Here is a 20,913-nt window from a genome sequence, read left to right on the forward strand (position 1 = left end):
TTGGAAGGGAAGGCATAGGCTTTAGGGCTAGAAGTGCAAAGACAGGCCTAATGCACACAGAAAGGACAGATCCTTTAGGATCTGTTGAAAGTGCTCAGCTCAAAACCCCCAAAGTGGTCAACTGCCCTCTCATGGCAGTGCAGAACTGACTCCCTTCTAAGCTCTAAGCTGCCACTGTGCTCATCTCCTCCCAGGAAGAAGCTGGCACAGCGCCTGCAGGATGCAGAGGAACACGTCGAAGCTGTCAATGCCAAGTGTGCCTCCCTGGAAAAGACAAAGCAGAGGCTGCAGAATGAAGTGGAGGACCTGATGATTGATGTGGAGCGATCCAATGCTGCCTGCGCTGCTCTGGACAAGAAGCAGAAGAACTTTGACAAGGTCTTTTGGGCTCCAGCCCTGGGACTCCTGGGCAGAGCCTCCCCCTGGGATGGCCACATCCCTACTCACGCCCCGTTTCTCTTCAGATCCTGGCAGAATGGAAGCAGAAGTATGAGGAAACGCAGGCTGAGCTGGAGGCCTCCCAGAAGGAGTCTCGCTCCCTCAGCACGGAGCTGTTTAAGATGAAGAATGCCTATGAGGAGTCCTTGGACCACCTGGAAACAATGAAGCGGGAGAACAAGAACTTGCAGCGTATGTCCCTGGCCCTCTGCTCCGGGATGGGCTTTCTCACCAGCTGAGCATTGCTGCGGGGTCTGTGCCTGCAGCTCTGCAAAGATGCCTGTCACCCTGGTGGGACAGGGCCCTTCCCATTCTGCTCTGGGCCTGAGCAAGCCATTGGTCTTTGTTCCCACAGAGGAGATTTCCGACCTCACGGAGCAGATTGCGGAGGGAGGAAAGGCAATTCATGAGCTGGAGAAAGTCAAGAAGCAAGTTGAGCAGGAGAAATCTGAAATCCAGGCTGCTCTGGAGGAAGCTGAGGTACCTGGCCAGAATCATTGCTGTCTGCACTAAATGTGTGAGCAAGGCAGAAACAATGCTAAAAAGGCCTTGCTTCTGCTCTGTTCTGGCTGCGGAGGGCAGCCAGCTGAGATTTCCTGGAATATTCTCTAATTCCCTAGAAAGCAAGCAGTAGGTTTATCAGTGTTCCCCATGTTTGTGTCCACTTGTCCAGGCCTCTCTGGAACATGAAGAGGGGAAGATCCTGCGCCTGCAGCTGGAGCTCAACCAGGTGAAGTCTGAGATTGACAGGAAGATAGCAGAGAAAGATGAGGAGATTGACCAGCTGAAGAGGAACCACCTCCGAGTCGTGGAGTCCATGCAAAGCACCCTGGATGCTGAGATCAGGAGCAGGAATGAAGCCCTGAGGCTGAAGAAGAAGATGGAGGGAGACCTGAATGAAATGGAGATCCAGCTCAGCCATGCCAACCGTGTGGCTGCCGAGGCACAAAAGAACCTGAGAAACACACAGGCTGTGCTCAAGGTATGTTAAGCTAAGGATGTGCATATAGGAATCTCATAGAATCACTGATTTATTGAATGGTTTGGGTTGAAGGAGACTCACAATGTTCATCTAGTCCAGCCCCTCTGCCGTGGGCAAGAACACCTTGTAGTAGATCAGACAGCTCAAAGTCCCATCCAATCTGACCTTGAACACTTCCAGTGGTGGCGGATCCACAACATGCAGTCACTGGATATCAGGGAGAAGAGATCAGCACCTCTCTCTGTTCTGCCCCACTTCAGAAAGCTGTAGAGCAATGAGGTCACCTGTCAGCAGACAACCCTCATGTCCTCAGCCACTCCTCAGATAACATGCCTTCCAGCGCTTTCTCTTGCTTTGCTGCCTTCTTCTAAATGCATTTATGTCTCATAATATATTTCCTTAATTGCAGGGCCCAGAATTGCCCACAGTACTCAATGGGAGTAACTCAACTTTAAAAAACAGGAATTCAGATCAAACTGTGCCTTGACTCTTGTAAGCCTGTCCTCACACATCCAGGCAGCATCTCCATAGTCTTCTCAGGATATATGTGCCTGGTTCTACTGCCTATGCTTTTCCTTCTTACACTGGAGTTTGTTCTGGAGCTCCTTGCTCAGCCACTCTGTTCTACTGCCTTCCTTGCCTGACTGCTTCCAAGTGGCAATTTAGAGCTCTTGCACTCTAAGAAAAATGTTCTTAACTCTTTTCTGCTTCTTTATTCTTGAGGGTAGTTTCTCAACAGGGTTCCACCCAGTAATTCCTTAAACAACAGGAAGTCCACTCTCCTAAAATTCAGGGTCTTGACCTTACTCTTCAACTGGCCCAGACCCCTCAAAATCATGAATACCACCAGGGGTTGATCACTACAGCCAAGTTTGTCACCAGTTGTGACATCTCTAATTGGTTCATTTGTGTCGGTAAGTAGCAGGCCCAGTAACAGTTCTTCAGTGGGGCAGCCTGTCCCCTGGATGAAGATATTATCCTTCATACACTCCAGGAATCTCCTGGACTGCTTACAGCTTGCTGTGCTGCTTTTCCAGCAGATGTCAAAGTGATTCAAGTCTCCTAGCAGGACTGGGTCATGGAAACACGATGCTTCCAATAGTCGAAGTTATGATAGTTGGTTACAAGTCTCCCATAGGTCAGGATCCTCATAGTAATCACCAGCCATAAGGTTTCCTTTGTTGGCTTGGCCTCTAATTTTTACTCATAAGCTATCAACCTGACAAATCACTGTTTTTGAAAGACAGCTCTGTGCAAACAATCCATAGACACCACCTTCCCACCCCTTCTTCCTTGCCCCTTCCTTGTACCTTCATTGTCCCTTCTGAACATTTTATAGCCATTGATGCAGCACTCCAGCCATGTGATTCGTCCCACCAGGCTCCAGTGACAGCAATTAGATCAGAGTTTTCTAGATGTACAGGGGCTTCTAACTCATCCTATTTGTTACCCATGCTACATGCATTGGTATAGGGGCACCTCAGTTATCACTTTTTTAGAGGAATGAACCCTAAGTCCTTTGGAACATATCCCTGTTGCTTCCTAATGCATCAGCAGGCCCTGGCTCTTCTCCCTAACTCAAAACTCCATTCTCTTCTCCTACTAAGTCTAGTTTAAAGCTCTAGCTAGATTACTGGTGAACACCCTCCTGCCCTACTTGCTCAGGTGAATCTCATCAACTCCCAACAGAGAGAGTTTCTCAAAGGTATACCCATGATCATAGAAGCCAAAACCTTGATTATGGCATCAGCTACACAGCCAGATAAACACCCATTCACCTTTTCAGTCATTCTTCTCCTTCTTAAATCCTTTCCTCTGACTGGAGGAAAGTACTCTGCCACCTGTACTTTGTATCCTTTGCTCTGAGGGCCATCTTTTGATGGTTATAAGTTGCCTTATTGCAGTATCATTAAAGCCTACACGGAATAGTAGGATCCTGTCACTCACGTGCTCTTCATTTTTCAACCCCAGAGCATAGTATCTGTTACATAGCAGCACTTCAGAGGATGAAGGTAAGTTCTTTCTGCTGCCCCAAGCAGGAACAAAGGTCCAGCTTCCTTTACCTTGGAAGTATTGTCAGTCAGAGTTTGAATTCAGGCTTGCCTTCCCGTTGCACAGCCTAAAATTTAGGCAGGGCTGTCACTCAGCCCGGGACAGAGCGCAATACCATGAATCAACTTCCTGCTCACATTCTTCGATACTGTGCATTTACTGACAATAATACCTCATATAAATATTTAATTATATATATTGTACTACCATAGTAATTACTGGACTGGTGGCAATTGCGACAGTGCTGTGATGCCTTTTAAATTCTCTTTCCTCTCTTACAGGACACCCAGATCCATTTGGACGATGCTCTCAGGACCCAGGATGACCTGAAGGAGCAGGTGGCCATGGTGGAGCGCAGAGCAAACCTGCTGCAGGCTGAAATTGAGGAGCTACGGGCAGCCCTGGAGCAGACGGAGCGGTCGAGGAAAGTGGCCGAGCAGGAACTGATGGATGCCAGTGAGAGAGTTCAGCTCCTCCACACTCAGGTTAGACTCATGAGATTCAAAAACCCATGAGCCTTTTTTTTCCTTTACAGATATTCAGCTGTGGAAATTCTTAAATCAACAGTTGTGATAAAAAAACTTCACCTTAACCAGAATTAGTAAACTTTTATGAAGAAATGGATTATAGGTAAATGAGTAGGATTGCATCAGAAGTCAGAAGGGCTTCTTCAAATTTTAAGAACTCTCTGCTATCTAGCTGTGTATGACCTCACAAGATGCATCAGGAGAATCTTAATATTAGATATGTAGAAGATAACTTTACATTGAAACAATACATTCCTAAAATAAGTGTTTTCTTTTGGAACTAACTGGACAAAATATTTATTGTTCAACAGAACACCAGCTTGATCAACACCAAGAAGAAGCTGGAGACAGACATTTCTCAGATTCAGAGCGAAATGGAGGATACGATCCAGGAGGCCCGCAATGCTGAAGAGAAGGCCAAGAAGGCCATCACAGATGTGAGTCGGGGCTCCTTTCATTGCTGATGGGGATGTATTCTCCCCAAAATGTCTCCAGCCCCACAAGGGCTTTGACCTTTTGCTCTGCTCAGGCGGCCATGATGGCAGAAGAGCTGAAGAAGGAGCAGGACACCAGTGCCCACCTGGAGAGGATGAAGAAGAACCTGGACCAGACGGTGAAGGACCTGCAGCTTCGTCTGGAAGAGGCCGAGCAGTTGGCCCTGAAGGGAGGCAAGAAGCAAATCCAGAAGCTGGAGGCCAGGGTGAGTAGGGCTGTGTTGGTGCATGAGTGACCCCATCTCTTGGAGAGACACCCCCAGGGAAGCTGCAGGGACGGGCTTCTCATTGCAGGTGCGGGAGCTGGAAGGGGAGGTTGATGCTGAGCAGAAGCGCAGCGCTGAAGCCGTGAAGGGTGTGCGCAAGTACGAGAGGAGGGTGAAGGAACTCACCTACCAGGTAAGGCTGGAGGCCTCCTTGGGCTTGGACAGAGTTTTCTCACAGCAAGTCTCATTTTGCACACACCATCCCCAAGGGGATTTCCTAACCCTGTGTGATGCAGAACCAGGAATTCATTCTCCTTCCTCCTTACCATCTCCTCTAGTCTGAGGAAGACAGGAAGAATGTTCTCAGGCTGCAGGATCTGGTGGACAAGCTGCAAATGAAGGTGAAATCCTACAAGAGACAGGCTGAGGAAGCTGTAAGTATTGCTGGAAGAATGGGCAAGGGCCACCTTCCATTGGGGCAGCACAGGCATTGAATGAGGCTGAACACCAGGAAAGGGGCTTGAAAGAAACTCCCGAGACACAACAGCCTTGGCCTCACTGTTTTGCTGTTGTGTCATGAGGCCTTGGTGAACTCTGGGCACTTTGCAGTCGGGGATGAACTGAGGCAAGTTCTACAGCCTGTTTCATATGGGAGGTCAGAGCAAACAAACCCAGGGGCCACATTCACTCACTGAGAAGTTCCTGAATCTCTGCTAATAGTCAGCAGCAGAATGCTTCAGGATCTTTCTCAGCCTGATAAGTGACACTGATAATCAGGCAGCAAGTAGTGGGAGAACAAGAGCACAAGTGACAAATCCAAGTGACAAAGCTGTTCCTCACTTATGACACAGTCCTGGTGATGCTTTTCCTAGAGGGGTCCTGGGAAGGGGAGGATGAGGAGGTTGGGGTGAGCTGACATGTGAGCAGTGGTGGGAGGGGGACGGAGGTTTGTTCCTCCCCCCAGGGAAGAGCTGCAGCCCCACAAGGCTGAGGTGCAGGAGGAGTGAAATCCCTGCCCTAGGCTCCTCACCACCAACTCCCTCTCCCCACACAGGAGGAGCTCTCCAATGTCAACCTCTCCAAGTTCCGCAAGATCCAGCATGAGCTGGAGGAAGCCGAGGAACGGGCTGACATTGCAGAGTCACAGGTCAACAAGCTCCGAGCCAAGAGTCGGGAGTTTCATGGGAAGAAGATAGGAGAGGAAGAGTGAGGATGTCACGAGGCAGCAAAGTGACCTGAGGGCTGCACAAAATGTGAACCCTCTGTCATTTCCTTCTGCAAGAAGTGTTTATCACCATGTCAATATGTAGAGAATAAAAAATATAGATTCCTTTGCATACACAGCAGAATCAATGGTTTTGATTGTTTTAATTCAATCCTCCAGTTACACAAGTTCGGGGGATTTTCAAATTAAATATTTTGTTTCACTTTAACCTTTGGGTAGCAGCAGAGCTTTACTTATCCCATCTCCAGTATTTCTCCACTGTGTCTTTATACATTACCAAGGAGGGAATAAGACTCATTTAATTTTCATACTGGGAGAGAACCAGGACAAAGGCAGGACAAGTACTTTTCCTGTCTTGGCACAGCAAAAATGTTTTTGCCTCTTTCTGGCTGCAGTACTCAGAGGTTCTCATTGCCGGTCCTATTACCACTTGGGCAAGTGGTATTCAGAGGTAAGTTGCCCCATAAGAAAAACATTTGTAGCCCCAGAAGTACCTGGATGTCTCTGAGTCCTTGTGGAGGAACTTAATGCAAAGACTGAGGTGCTGTCCCCTTTGAACAAGGCAGGTGAAGGCCAGGAACTCTAGAGAGTGGCTTGTTACTGAGATTTAAAGGTCAGGCAGCCTTGTTAGTAGCTTCATGCAGAAGTTGTTAACAGTCAATTCCAAAACAAAACTAATAATGTATTATTTCTGTAAGAGGACATTGCAGTTTCTTACTTTCTCTGTTAGAATAGGCGATATTAATGCAGAATGTTCCTGTTGTAAATGAAATTAAGATTATTGAACAGCTTGGTAGAAGTGTGAACAAAAGGATAAACCCCAACCAATGTAACATATAGAGCCACCAGAATGAGCTGGGAACTGCTTCAGTACAGTAGAGTGTTTTCCAGTATTGAAATATATAAGCTTTTGTGCTAAGGAACAATTAAGAGTTATGTATAGATACAAAAAGCCAAAGGAACTGGTTTTGATCATGCAAGTGGGAATAATACTGAAAACATTATCACTTTAAAGATACCACAAAACCTAACACTTTACAGAGGAAAAACCACATAGATAATAATGCCAAACTGTGTCCTACCTGTCTGACTGCTGCAGCAATGGTAAGTGGAATGTAGACACTGACTACATTAGGGCTGGACAGAGAAGAAACAAGTAATCTACACAATGTGTGCTGCTCTGAAGTCTTAAACAAGAGGCTATTTCCTGCAAGGTAAGAAGCAGGACTTAAAACAGGGAACCACTGTTGTGGCAGCACTGGACCCAGGCATATCACAGAGCTGCCAAGGGCAGGTTCTACATGCAGATATCATTTCCCATTTTACCGTTGTACAGAGACTTGGCTCTCTCACACTACAGGGACACTTGTGAGTCCCTCAGGGTTCCTGGACAGCTCTACATTGCTACATTTCCAGGGAATACTTCAAGGAGATGTGAAACTGCTGGGGAAGGGAGCTGGAGCTGTTGGAGGGGAGGTGGGAAGGAGCACAGTGTTTTTGCAGCAACAGCATTCAGGACTGGGAGGTCCTCCTCCTCCCAGATGCGCTGAGGTATTCACACAAGGAATCCACCAATGTTATAACTAAATATGGAAGCAGTTTGCTGGGCAGCAAATAAATATATTTAGGAAAAGGTGACGCACTGTGTTGACTCCAGTGTCACTGTAAGTGATGCTCCTCAGAGACAGTATCTCTATGTGTGAAGCTGTGAAAACTGTATCCGTGACAGTGAGATCTGGGCACCAAAAAAGGGAAATCACTGCTCTCCTTTTCCCTTCCCACATATGGTCCCAAGAAATAAGTGGGATTCTTTCTTTCCAGACAAATCCTTCCTAAGAAGATTTTGTTTGCCCTAAAGCATGTATTTGTTTAAAAAAACAAATCAACAAACAACCATAAAAGCTTAATTCAAAAATCAGCATATAGCAACTGTGGCTCAGTGAAGACATGGAGAAGCATTTCCAGCTCCATCATTACCTTTTTAAACCTGTTGACTGATTAGCAAATATCACAACAACTTTGGGAACCATAAGTTGATGCCGAAAATCCCTGCTCCCTTTGGACAATGTTATAATGACCCTCCAAAATGAACAGCCTGGTCTGACTGTGGAAAAATCATGATGCACTTGGAGCGCTTGAAACTGTTGGGACTCATCTCTCAGCTGATGGCCCAAGGATTTATTCCTAAATGCTCAGCTGATGAAAGGTAACATTGCAGGTTCCTTAAATGACAACACCTCGGGCCAATTATCTGCTTCAAACGGCATGTGTGGGAAAGGCTGAGGAGTCCCACACGTTGCACTGGGCTGACCTGGCCTTGCCACCAGCCATCCTGGAAAGCTTGGCTAAGGACTTCTGGAATCAGAGTGGAATATTAAAGGGAGGGTTAAGGAAAACCCGTTTCTCCTCACTTTGTGATTTGCTGCCTTAGCTGGAGAACAGGAGTCATTTTGCATCAACACACTATTTCTGGAGTCAGACTGCTTGTGCCCTGAAATGTGCTGATGCACAGGTAACTGATCTTGGGAAAAACATGGGCCCATTGCAGGCATAAAGGAACATCTCTAAGAGAAGGTTTAAAACAGATGCAGCTGATGAGCTCCGCTAAAGCTGCTGCCTCATGTGGACTATGGAGTTCTCTGACCTTAAACAGCTTGGCCATGAAAGATAGGAGGCATCAATCTTAGAAGAGGCACTAAAATGTGCCTCTGACCTTAAGAAAGAAGTTCCTTACAATAATCACAGAATATTCTGAGTTGGAAGGGACCTGCAAGGATCATTGAGTCCAACTCCTAAATGAATGGCCCGGACAGGGATCAAACCCACAACTGGGCATTAACCATCACCATACTCTCACCAACTGAGCTGATAATGCCAGATCCAGCTTTCCAGTTCTCCAGGTACTCACTGTCCGTGCCCTCAGGCCACAGGAACAGTGCCTTGACCAGAAAGGGCTTTCCTCCCCAGTGACAGAAAAGGAGGGGACCAGAGAGCAAAAGAGGGAAAGGAACAGAGACACAAAGGAGGGAGAGGGAGGAGAGAAGAGGATGAGGGGGGTCAGGAGCAACTGAGAGAAAGAAATTGAGAAAGAGAATGAAATGCAAAAAAAGACAGAAAAGAGGGGAAGGGAGGAAGAGATTGAGAAAGATTAAAAAGAAAGCAAGACTGGGAAAGAAAAATTGAGGTGGGGAACAAGGAACTGGATGAAGGAGAGGGGAGAAAGAGTGGAGATGGAAGGAAGGAAAAAAGAAAAAGAGAAAGGAAGAGAGCCATCAATTTAACATCGTTTGGCTGTTGGTACCTGACCCTGGACTTCAACTCTGCTGCTTTTGATCATCTGAGAAAGTGTTTGCAAGTTACAACATCAGCCCTCTTCAAGTATCTGGGTCACAGCGTGAGTAGCTGCTGTTCCCAGGGGCTGAAAAGTGGCTGCATTGGACAGAGGTGTGATAAGAAGAACAAAGGGATGCAGGGAGAGACTGTAGCAGCGGTACCTACAGTCTGCAGAAGGGGAATCCTCCCTGCTCTTGTGAACCCATTGTCCACTCACCCATTTCATGCCCATTGCCCTACAATGGCTGTCTTGATGGGTCACAGAGTGCCTCAAGAAACAGATCTGTTCTCTGAATCTCTGCTTTGTCCTGGTACCGAAGGAGGGGCAGGCAGGTTGTGTCTGGTGCATCCTCACATCCCAAGTCCTTGTGAGCAGTGGTGTTGAAAGAAACAGCTTAAAACACTGAACTAGGGGCACCTTGGGGTAGCAGAAGTGCTGGTGGGGACTGGAAGGGCAGGTAGAGTGTGGGACACTCCTTGGAGACCAAAGCAGTTAACTCTTTGACATACATTCTGAAGTACAGAGCAGTGAGGTCACAGTCCTTCTTCTCCTCACAGCTCCAACCTGTGCACAGCACTTGCATAAGTGTCCTGCAGAGCAATGACATTATATTCCAACATACAAACGAAAATCTCTCTGGGACCTAATAAAGAATCAAAATTCTTATTTTAATGAAGGAAGATATGATCCTGGACTGCATTCATAAGGTATTACTAGCACAGTTAAAGAAGTGATTATCCCACTCTCTCAACAGTTGTCAGGCCTCTTGTGCATTACTGTGTTCTGTTATGATCTCCGTAGTTCAAGAAAGACATGGACAGAGGAGTGGGTCTAAAGGAGACCACAGAGATTAAGTACTGGAGAACCTGCCTTATGAGGAAAGATTGAAAGAGTTAGTTCTTTTCTCCCTGGAGAAGAAATGGCTCAGGGCATGCCCTCATCACAGTTTTCCAGTACTTAAAGGGTGTGTCAATGAGGGCAGAAGCTCTGAGCCACATGGCAAGGACAAAGGGTAGTGGGTGCAAGTTACACTGGGAGAAGTTTATTCTTGATTTATGAAAGAAATTATTACAGTCAGAAAAAACATTCATTGGAACAATCTTCTTAGAGAAACAGATGGCCTAAGGCCAGTCTCCATCACTGGAGGTTTCCACAAGGTGACTGAACAGGTGCTAGATAATCTCACTTAAATTCCCTTTCCCATGAAAGTCTGGGCCAGATGATCTGTTGAGGTCCCTTCCAACCTGAGTTGTTCTACAATTCTATGATTTTTTGAGATTTTTCATACATAAGGTTGTTGCAAAAGTGATGCAATGTCTGTCTAACTTCCTTTTATAGCCTCAAAAGAGTCAGGCTTGAAAATTAAGCTAATATACTTCCATCCAAAGATATTTGAATTTCTATTATACATGAATCATACCTCATAATCTGGTTGTCTTCTCTTTCTAATACTAAACTTCGAACACTGATTTCTGTCATTTCTGCTTTGCTTTCCGACATCACAGACATTTCCAGGCATTATTCTTCTTCCCACTGGCTTCTCAGTCTTTCCACCCTACTAATCTTCTATGTCACAGGAGCTCCAGTGTGTGGTGAAAAAAGTATCCTCTATATCACCCTCATCTTTTTTTAAAACAATGCTCAGGTGTTATCCTCTCATGTTTGCTGTTCTGGTAGGAGGAGGATGATTTGACAACTGTGATGCACTTTCCAGAACTGTTTATCCCAACATCCCTGCTCACAGTTTCTACCTTCCTCTGCTCAGTGAAATGACACCTTCCCCTTAACTGCAGATTACCTGTCACTGTAGCTTTTCAGGAAGCCATTTGGAATCCCTGTTGGAAAAGAACAGCATCACCTTTACAAAACCGTAACTTCCAACACTCCATACCAGGAGAGGTAACTGCTTTGATTTCCGTGAATTGAAGCAAGGTCACAACCATAGCAACCACAAAGAACAGAGGGAGAGGACTTAAAGAGAGAAAAGCCACACATTCACACAAAAAAAACCCCAAACCCAAAACAAAACAAAAAGAAAACACATAAACAAATAAAACCCAAAACAAACAAAAAACCCCTGCCCCTCAAATTTCACCAACAGCACTATCCTGGGGCTTGTGTTCTAGGTCCGTGGATTTGGGGTTTTATCTCACATCTCTCATAGCCCATGCAATGAACATCCTGAGCTGCTTTTCATCCCAGAGGATGCATTCAAGGCCCTCATTAATGAGTATTAGTAACTTTCTTCCAGATTGCAGTTCGTGTTTCCCACTACTTCTTTTTCCTGGGCCAGCATAGATTTCTCCATTAGATATGTCTAATAGATCTCCAAAACACATTCCTTTGCCAGGCAACACATCATGTCAGCCACAGTATGACACACAAACAGCCTGCAAGAAATACACTTTACTTCAGTCTGATCTGATTCTTATTGATTTTTATAAGCAAAGTATGTCCTTACCATTGCCATGGTCGAGTACCCAGTTATGTCTTAACAGAAGGGTAAGGACGAGAAGTTTTGCTCTAGCAGATTAGAACATCAGCATTTCTTTTCAGCATGTGCTAACACTCCTGGGAGCTCTCGTTTTACACAGAGGGCAGCAGAAATGCTGCTGCCACAGAGCCTGAATATTCCACGTCAGGCAGTTAATTGGAGTCCACAGGGTGCACTGATGCCTCCAGCATGCCCTGCTCATGCTGAGAGTGTGGCTGAGAGGAACTGAGAGGAAGATACTGAGAGGAACAACAACACTGCCAAGCTGCAAATCCCAGGGGGAATGTTTTTTAACAAAATATCTGATGTATCAGACAATTCAAAGTACTACAGAACTCAAATGGAAATATTGCTATGTTTGTCTTCGCTGTCTGTGAACTCTTTGATGCAGCTTATTGCACAGCTTATTGCACATTATCTGGTCGTTTGAGTGTTCAGCACAAATATTTCTGACAGCTTCAAAAATAACCTTGAAAATGACAAAAAATATCACTGAAGAGTGATCCTATTAACTGCCTCATTGGGACTAATCTGTTGCAGTGTGAGAAAGGGTTCTAAAAGCTGTCTTATCTCAAGCACCGATATATGTCTGTATATATGTCTATATACTACTGGAACCAGTTGCCCAAGGTGGCTGTGGATGCCTCCACCTTGTCAGTGTTCAAGGCCAGCTTGGGTAAGGCCTTGAGCAACCTGATCTAGTGCAAAGTGTCCCTGCCCATGGCAGCATGGATTTGGGACTAGATGATCTTTAAAACCCTTTAAGATCCTTAAGACCCTTAACATTCTATGATTATGTAATTCTGTGATTTATATGTCCATTATAAGCATTCTGTGAGCAGAAGGCCTGTGTGAGAGAAACACTAACAACTGAAGTATGAAAATAGCACTAGAGGAAAATAAGCAGAAATTCTAAATAATTTGTGCTGGTTTCTACTTCAGAAGGGAGGAAGTTTCCAGAAAGAACATCTATTAATAGAGAAAAATGCATGGAACTCTCTTAACTTAAGTTCTTCACTGGATACTTCAGATTGTAGGAGAAAATATTGAACAGTAACACATCTGTCGCATCAAATTTTATATACAGAGAAACATGATTTTTTTTTTTAATTTTTATAGAAGTGACCTGTTATTTAAATCATGTTTAGTAGCAACAAAATAAAATGTTGTACCTGTGTTACTGAACTTCTGAAACTCTTCTGATTGTGGGGAAGTAGATCCATCTGTCTGATGTCTGTGTAAGACAAACTGGTAGAAACCAGAATAAGACCAGAATTTGAAAGTGAAAGCCATGTCTCACAATGCATTTGACTACAAAAGAACGCACAGGGACATGGAAAAGAATGGCCCAGTCAATACAGTATGATGAGATTTTGGAAAGCACACAGATGCTTCTTCATAACATGGATAAAAGTTGCCAGTTGACTGGACAGAAATATTTACCTTTTAAATGAAAAGACATGACATGAATTATGGAAATAAATGCCTAGATGAGGTGAGAAGCCACTAGCAGAATCCCACAGAGATTTGGGTTAGGACCTGTGTTGTTCAACATGCATAATGGTCTGGGAAAAAAGGACTTAAGAAAATGACAAAATCATGGCAAGTCTTACATGTGACACAAAAATTGCAAGGAATGTCATGATACAGAATAATTGGATGATTGTCTAACAGGTCAGCTGAAATTTAGGCTAGTGGTATTTAAGATTTATAAGTTAATAATTTCTCTACATCCCAAAACTGTTGTTTTTCCATGGAGAAGATCTCTGTATATTTATAAAGGTTTTCTGAATTGACAGTTCAAAAAGCAGATTGACAATACAGATGGAAATACAGGATTTTTATGGAAATCACTGATGAAATATCAGAATATGTGATGGTATAATTCCTTCATGTGCCCAAAGCTTGAACAATGAATTTAGTTTTGGTAATCAGACTACTAAACAGTGCAGAGAAAGGTCTCAAGTAATATCAGAAAAAGAGAACTGCCCTCACACAAGTACCTCTTCAGATGGAAGAAGAGATGACTGAGGGAGGGTGTGATAGACATCTATAAAATCAACAGCTGTGCAGAGAAGGAAAAGATAAATAGGTTGTGTCACATAGATAGAAAGCAACCAGCAGCCAATAAACTTCTTACAATGTTAGTTACTCCATCATGCTTTTCTGCATTTCTTTGACAGCTGCTACACCAGGGAACAGCACATAAATTTTCCCATGCCATGTGTTACATATAAAACTGCTCCCTGTGTGACAGTTGAGAGTGTTTAACTGCAGTGCCTCTGGGAGACAAAACGGGATGTCTGTGCCAACCTGTGGCCCAACTCTGCACCCAGGAGACTCTCCTGCCAAGAACCTCTGCAGCCTCTGCAATTGTGGCGACAACACACATCCCCTCCTTCCCAGAGTCACATGGAGTTATGAAAACTGGCATCACCCTTTCAGCAAGACAGGACAGGTCAAGGTTGCACATTCCTTTTGTGAGGTCCTAGTGAGTTCTTACCAACCCTGCTGGCTTGTGGCACTTAGGTCACCAGGTGAGGTACTGAAGAAAGATATTAAACAGTGGGATATGATACTCCAGGTATGGTTTGACACTTGTACTGTTTGACACTTCCTACCCCTTCTACTAATGGTCTTGGCTCCAAGGATGGGAGACAATTGATAATGCAGAGTATGCAAATACACGACTCAGGCAAGAACAAACCTTAGACTACAAAGAACAGTGCACTGGAGGTGTGCTACTGAGAAGTGCTTACCCTGCCCAGGGTATCCTTAAACATTCTTCTTCCTTCGGGACACATCCACATTAAACACCTTAACGTTTCTACCACGCAAGATATCAGCTCCTAACTCATACATGCATGCATGGTTCCTTCTCTACTAAGACAAAGCATCTGCTTCCCATCAAAACAGAACATTACTGCCCACCAAATCCTGACAACCTTTAAGATTAATCACATTCTACTCTGTGGAGTTTTCTCTGGGCTGGGAGTTACATTTAGGAAGTCCAAGGCTCAGGCACATGTAGTGAAAACCCTCTATCAAAAATATAAGTAAACTTTCATGACAACAAAGGTAATTTCTTTCTGTAGGCAAAAGAGTCAAAGTTTCCCTACATCCCCTATTCTGTCTGAACCACATTCTTGTTCAAATGTGGACTGACTAAATGATCCAGAATGGCAAGAAATTCTCAGTGAGGCTGGAGAAGATTCTCACACCATCACTGAAGTCATTCCAGCCTTCAATGCCTCTGTGAATCCCAAGATTTCAGTGCACTGCCTACTGAAAACTCCCTTTTCTGGAGTGTCTCTGATGCAGTGCTCCTGTTGTGGCCATTACAGTGACCAGGCCAGAGTTCAACATTCGGTGGGGCCAAATGACAAGCTGGGGAGAACTTCTGTTCTAGTAGGACCATACTTTGAGGTGATACCTGCTCAGTCCCCCTCCAGGAACGATTTAAAGAGTTGCCTTCATACACCACAAGCGCATATCACGTATGGGCTGGAGGAAGACCTGGGAATGTCAAAGTCTGGGGGAGGAATGACTGTCCAGAGGGTTGGGAAACACACCATGACATTCAGCAAGAGCTAACACTGCAACAGAATCCACATTATAAGGAAAAGTGAATGAAAGGCAGTCTGTCAAAGGCAGGCCAAAATATCTTTTTCAGATAAGACTGTCCAGTTAAAGGAGCTGTGGCATTCCTGATCTAGCTGAATCAGAACAGCCAGGATCTGGAACAAATCCAGCAGAGAAACTGCTGTTAAGGTGGAAAACAGTCAGGCATTGAGCACTGGGAGGTGGGGAAAGAAGTGCTTCCCACCCAACAGCCAGCCTGCCAGCTCAAAATATTCTGGCAGTGTCTGGACAACAAGTGAGTGACAAGCACATTTGGCAAGTTCCTCTGACTGACCTGGCTGGGAAGGCACCACATCCCTATTTCTTTCCCATATGAGCCATATGTGCTACTTACTCAGTGCTGACAGGGTGGAAGTTTGATGAAAAGCAAATAGGTCAAAACAAAAGAGAGAGAAACAAACCAGAACAGTGGGTTTGTAATCAAAGTGTCCAGCCCAATATGTCATCAGAAGACTATTTGTTCATTTGCAACATTTCTTGGGTCCAGATGAAGAGAACAGGCAGTCAAAGTGAAAACCACTGTAAAGTGTACTTTTCTGAGTGAAATTAAGATGTGTTTGCACACACTGTCAGGTGTCAGCGCAGGTAGCAGAAGAGATGGGAGGGCATTTGGTTCAAGGCAGTAGCTGGTGTAGAAGGTGTGTGCAGGCACTGCTATACATTGACACAGGGCCTGGAGCCCAGGGGCTCCTGCTCTAGAGCCAGGACACCCCTTTGTTTGCACTGGCAGCAGCCAAGCACAGGCAGTGCCAGTCCCAGCCACTGCTTGTGGCTCTGGGCAGAGTGCACACCTGGCAGGCAAAGTATTCTGTGCATTCATGGAGTGGTTGGAAAGCCGCTGGAGCCAGGGCTGGCTGGGGCCTCTCCTTGTCTGGGCAAAGCAGCACAGGCTGGGCTCGGTGATACTGGTTCCAGGTAATGCTGGCGCCAGGTAATGCTGGCTCCAGCTGAGAGTTGCTTCAGACTGACATTGGTTTTGAATTTGGCAAGTGATTCATGTGAAGTGCCTGAGACAGAGTCTGGGAAGGCAACACTCCATTGGATGGATTTGCAGGGATCTGTTCCACCTAAAAGCAAGTGTGTGGCTCACCAGTGTCCCTTGGGTGCTGGCCAAGGCCAGAAGCGAGGAGCAGATCTGGAGGAAGCACATGAGGCTGGCACATCATGGAGAGGGGAGATGAATGGCTGGGACTGATGGCAGACCTGAAACACGTTCCACTGCCTTTGGGGGTTCTGAGGGGCCAGCAAAGCATCCTATCAGAGGCAGGAGCAAGCAGGGTGGCACAAATGTGTGGCAGACATAGTGACTCTGCAGCACATTGCCTCAGGTCTGAAGCAGAGCAGAGGTTTGGCAAGCAGCTCCTATATCAGGTCACTTGAGGCTGAAGAATGTCTTGGCTGTCCCTCCAGTAGATTTGGCCGAGATTGTACAGAGTATTTCTGAGGAGGTGTCATCAGGGTCTTATACTGTGCCAGTACCATGTCAGCTCATGCACTCAGCATCATCTTGCCTCTTGGTGAAGGCTACAGCACTCCTGTGACTTCCTCTGATGCCCTGAACTCTCTCTCTCAGGCCTTGCTACTAACAAGTTCTTATCTTACTTCAGAATTTATATAGGAGAGTAGTATTTACTCCATTATCACACAGCTCATATGGATCAAGTTATCATCTCCACTCTCATTTTAGCCTTCAGTAGACACATATTTCAGGAAAATCAGAATTTTGCTTCTAGGAAGTGATTTGTGCCTTATTTATGCCAGAATGCTCTTCAGGCTTGGTGATTGCAACTTCTCAGTTCCTCAAAATAGAAAAAAAATGCCTACTTTCTTACCCAGAGATTGCAGTCAAATTAACACCAAATCAACACACAGTTTTTACATGTCCTCATTTCAAGCTGGAGAAAATATGCCCCCGCCTGGGAGGTTCCATTTCTTAACATTAACTTGTTACAGTTTTTTTTGCAAATACATTCTCAGTATTTATTCTCAGATTTATCATGATTATATTTATGACCAATCCCATGCATTTTTGCCCTAACATAATTACTACTTTTCATCTCATCTGTAACCTTATTCTTTATGTTTTCTTTCTGTCATTAAGAGCAGGAAGCTTAGTTGTGGCTCTCCGACAGCAACACCTGCCCTATTTTTTCTTCTTTATTTTTCTTTTTTTTTTATTTAAGACATGTCTGTAGACTTCAGACTTGTAGAAATAACTTTGTGAACTGGATTTAAGCAAGTGTAGAGACAATTCCATTACATGACTTCTGAGGTACTATTGATCAGACCTCCAGTTCCAGGGGTGGCTGAAGACCTTGTGTGCATTGCCCCATCATTGTCCCTGTAGAGGCAGAGCCTTTTTAAAGTGTCAAGAACCACTGGTTCTTCTGGGAGATTTAGAAAAATAAAGACACTACGTATAGCCCTATGTCTACATCTCAGTCAAATCTCCATATCCTTTACTGTGCTGAAACTGTAGAACTATGATTTTCTTTTTTTTTCTATTTTTAACCAGGTCACAAAACAGAACTTTTGCTATGGAATATAGTAGGTTTTGCACCAAAGTGATGTACATGTTCCTCTGGTATACAACTATGCAGTGCTAGGAAATCGACAAATTCATAGTGTAAAAATTGGGTTTAGACGTAAAAATAAAGATACTGTCACGGACTCAGAAAATCTCTTAGCAACACATCAGAGAGGCTGTGGGAATGTTCTCAGCAAGACCTCTACATACTTATTTTCACGTATTCTAACTGAGAATCTCTTCTTGGCAAGTGTTAGGGACAAGATTCTAGGCTAGGAAGATCTTGATACAGCTATTCTTACGTTTCTTCACTGGGGAAACTTCCCTGTCCAACCCTCCAGGAGCTCCTCTGTCAGTCACACTCTACCACCTGAGCTGGGTCCAAGGCCCCTGTGTAGCTGCTCCCTGCCCATGCACAGAGTCAGACCTCACCGGCTCCACCCCAGATTTCCCAGAGCAGAATCTCACACATCCTGATCCTCAATTTAATCATGGTGCAATAACAAAATAACAGCTTGAGCTGCTGCCTCTGAGGAGGGACCCCAAACAAAGAAACCCCTGGGCTTTTATGCCCTCACAGTCTAAGCATGGGAAAGTCTGGGGGTTGTTGGCTCCTGCTGTGCCTCTGAGGGTCCCTCACCTGACTGGGCCACAGCTCCCTGGCCCTTTGGTCAGCAGTTTGCCGGCAGTTCACATCCTCTTGACTCAGGTTCCTTCTCCCCAGAGCCAAACCTGCAGTTCCACTGCAGCTGCATGCTGAGAAACCTGCACCAAATGTATTCCTCATCACACTCCTATAGTGTGAACAACCACTAGGACTCCAGTGTGCCAAGGGGAATGTCAAGGGATCAGAGACAAGCACTCTTGAGACATTTCCACTTCCTTGCACAATTCAATCTGCACTAAAATGTGGCCTCTTACTCTTACACTCTTTTCAATAATCACAGAACATGGGTGAGAAGCAGTTGGATTACAAGCTGTGGGAGAAGGTGAAGCAGCTGCATGATCTGGCTCCGGGTGTCAACTAGCTCTAGGTGGCCCTGTTCATGGAGAGGGCTTGGATCAGGTTCTGTCATTCTGCGATCTTCTCATGAAGGATCTGTTGTCAGGATGCCTGAATTCCCTTTCCCCCACGGGGAATATCAGCACGCCAGTGCTTTGCCCAAGCTGCATTTCTGAGCATAACAGTCTGTTTCCATGCATGTCTTTCATTTTACCTCTTCTCTTTCAGCTGGGCTGTGTTTTTCTTCCAACCCTATAGAGATATATGGAAACAGGAATGGCAGAAAAATAAAGAGGAGGAAGGCCTGGGAATGGTAAAGTCTGCCATTTGACAGGAACCACTTACTTTTCTTTTCGCTTTGAAGTTTGTGTTATTAGATATTTTTCATAAGAAAGGACTGACGCACTCTTTAAACACCTTTTTCCCAGGTGCATTTTATAAACATGGTAACTCAGTGCTGCCCCAATACTATTCCGCTGTACACAACTCAATTATGCAAGTGTGGAAACATGAAAAAACAGTGGTAGCTACATTTCTGTGTATAACAGTGCAGATCCTCCTAAACATTTAACAGAATTTAACTCCACTTAACAGAACTGCAAGATGAAAGGTAACATTGCTCAAATTAACGAATCAGTTTCAAGTGATAAATGTTACGCCTTTCTTCTTTTTCAGCAGGTTTAGGAAAAAACCCTAAATGCTTGCTGTGTCAGTGTCACAAATTACCCTGACTTGACCTTTCAACCTCTCTGACTCCAGCTGAACCCAAAGAAACACTTCCTCAAGATGAGGCGTGCCAAAATGGCAAATTGTATCTGCATACCGTGGGACACCTCACTTCTCTCCAACTCCTCCCTTTTCAGGACTGAATGAAAATGAAGAACAGGGGGAAAAATAGGGAGAACAAAATCTCCTTTTTTCATCAGACATAAGCTGTTGCACTTTCTCAGTAGATTGTCACAGTTATCTTACTAATACCTAAGTTTATCCAATGGGGAGTGTGCTGGTTTTCGTGGGGATTAATTTTCCTCGCAGTGGATGGAATGAGGCTGTGTTTTGGGTTTATGCTGAACACGGGGTCAATAATATAAGGATATTTTTGTTATCACTGAGCGGAACTCACACAGATCCAAGGACTTTTCTGCTTTTTGTACTGCCACGCTGGAGAGGGGCTGAGGGTGCGTGGGAGACTGAGACGGGACACAGCCAGGACACGTGACTCCAACTGACCAAAGGGATATTCCAGACCATATGACATCATACTCAGGATATAAAGCTGGGAAAAAAGAGGGGAACATTTGGAGTGATGGTATTTGTCCTCCAGAGTAATTGTTACATGTGATAGGGCCCTGCACTCCTGGAAATGACTGAATGTCTGCTGCCCATGGGAAGCAGTGAATTAATTCTTTGGTTTGCTTTGTTTGCATGCACAGCTTTTTCTTTCCCTATTAAACCGTCTTTATATGCACAATTTTTCTACCTTTTTCCCTTCCCCGATCCCACTGGGGGTGAGTGTGTGAGCAGTTGCGCAGGGTTTGGCTGATGGCTGGGGTTAAACCATGACAGGGACATAAACAGTGACTGGCAGGGACAGACAGCAGCTATGGCAGCTCTATGCTCATCAATCTGACTGAATCTTCCCAGGAAAAGATGAGAAAGCCACAATCACTTTTTCAAGCACAACTAACAGAAGTCCTTCACATATGAGGCCTTTGGGATTCCTGAACTTCTGCAAAATGTCAGAGAAAAGACAGGAACCTGACCTGGCATAGCATGTAGTACCAGGGAAGAATGAAACAAAATAGTAGAGATATGTTTTATGAAGAAATGACATGTTTCAGGTACAGAGAATTCCTTGGGCTTGACACTGCAAGACAAAGCAGAAAAATGGGTTATGAGGTTCATCTAAGCAAAATGGTGTCAACAATAATATTCTGAGGGGGAAAAAGAGGTTGTAAAGCAGGAAAGCTTAAGGCAAAACTATTCCTA

General features: G+C 44.9%; 1 protein-coding gene and 2 long non-coding RNA genes across 4 annotated transcripts in view; 1 reads left to right on the forward strand and 2 right to left on the reverse strand.

The window, feature by feature from the left end:
- Positions 1–20,913, reverse strand: part of LOC127475866 (uncharacterized) — a 135,393-nt gene that overhangs the window by 89,247 nt on the left and 25,233 nt on the right. The window lies entirely within an intron of this gene.
- The window catches only part of LOC127475842 (myosin heavy chain, skeletal muscle, adult-like), a 62,543-nt gene that overhangs the window by 11,074 nt on the left and 30,556 nt on the right, over positions 1–20,913 (forward strand). Inside the window, exons 29-38 of one of the 2 annotated variants that reach the window (XM_051798043.1) lie at positions 195–378; positions 465–630; positions 794–918; positions 1,112–1,420; positions 3,754–3,957; positions 4,311–4,436; positions 4,529–4,699; positions 4,788–4,892; positions 5,038–5,133; positions 5,754–5,924. The exons of the other annotated variant lie outside the window; for it this stretch is intronic. Of the exons in view, the coding sequence (XP_051654003.1) occupies positions 195–378; positions 465–630; positions 794–918; positions 1,112–1,420; positions 3,754–3,957; positions 4,311–4,436; positions 4,529–4,699; positions 4,788–4,892; positions 5,038–5,133; positions 5,754–5,909 (1,642 nt within the window). The 3' untranslated portion in view covers positions 5,910–5,924. Of the gene's footprint in view, positions 1–194; positions 379–464; positions 631–793; positions 919–1,111; positions 1,421–3,753; positions 3,958–4,310; positions 4,437–4,528; positions 4,700–4,787; positions 4,893–5,037; positions 5,134–5,753; positions 5,925–20,913 lie in introns of those variants that run through there. 2 annotated transcript variants of the gene reach the window in all.
- LOC127475869 (uncharacterized) lies at positions 6,643–11,867 on the reverse strand. Its single transcript, XR_007906368.1, has 3 exons — positions 11,720–11,867; positions 11,057–11,093; positions 6,643–6,681 (listed from the first exon to the last, which is right to left on the reverse strand). It is a non-coding gene; the product is annotated as an uncharacterized LOC127475869 (long non-coding RNA).

The sequence above is a fragment of the Manacus candei genome, unplaced genomic scaffold (genome assembly GCF_025592945.1).
Source record: "Manacus candei isolate 608988 ecotype Guabito, Panama unplaced genomic scaffold, ASM2559294v1 h1tg000047l, whole genome shotgun sequence".
NCBI classification, from domain to species: domain Eukaryota; kingdom Metazoa; phylum Chordata; class Aves; order Passeriformes; family Pipridae; genus Manacus; species Manacus candei.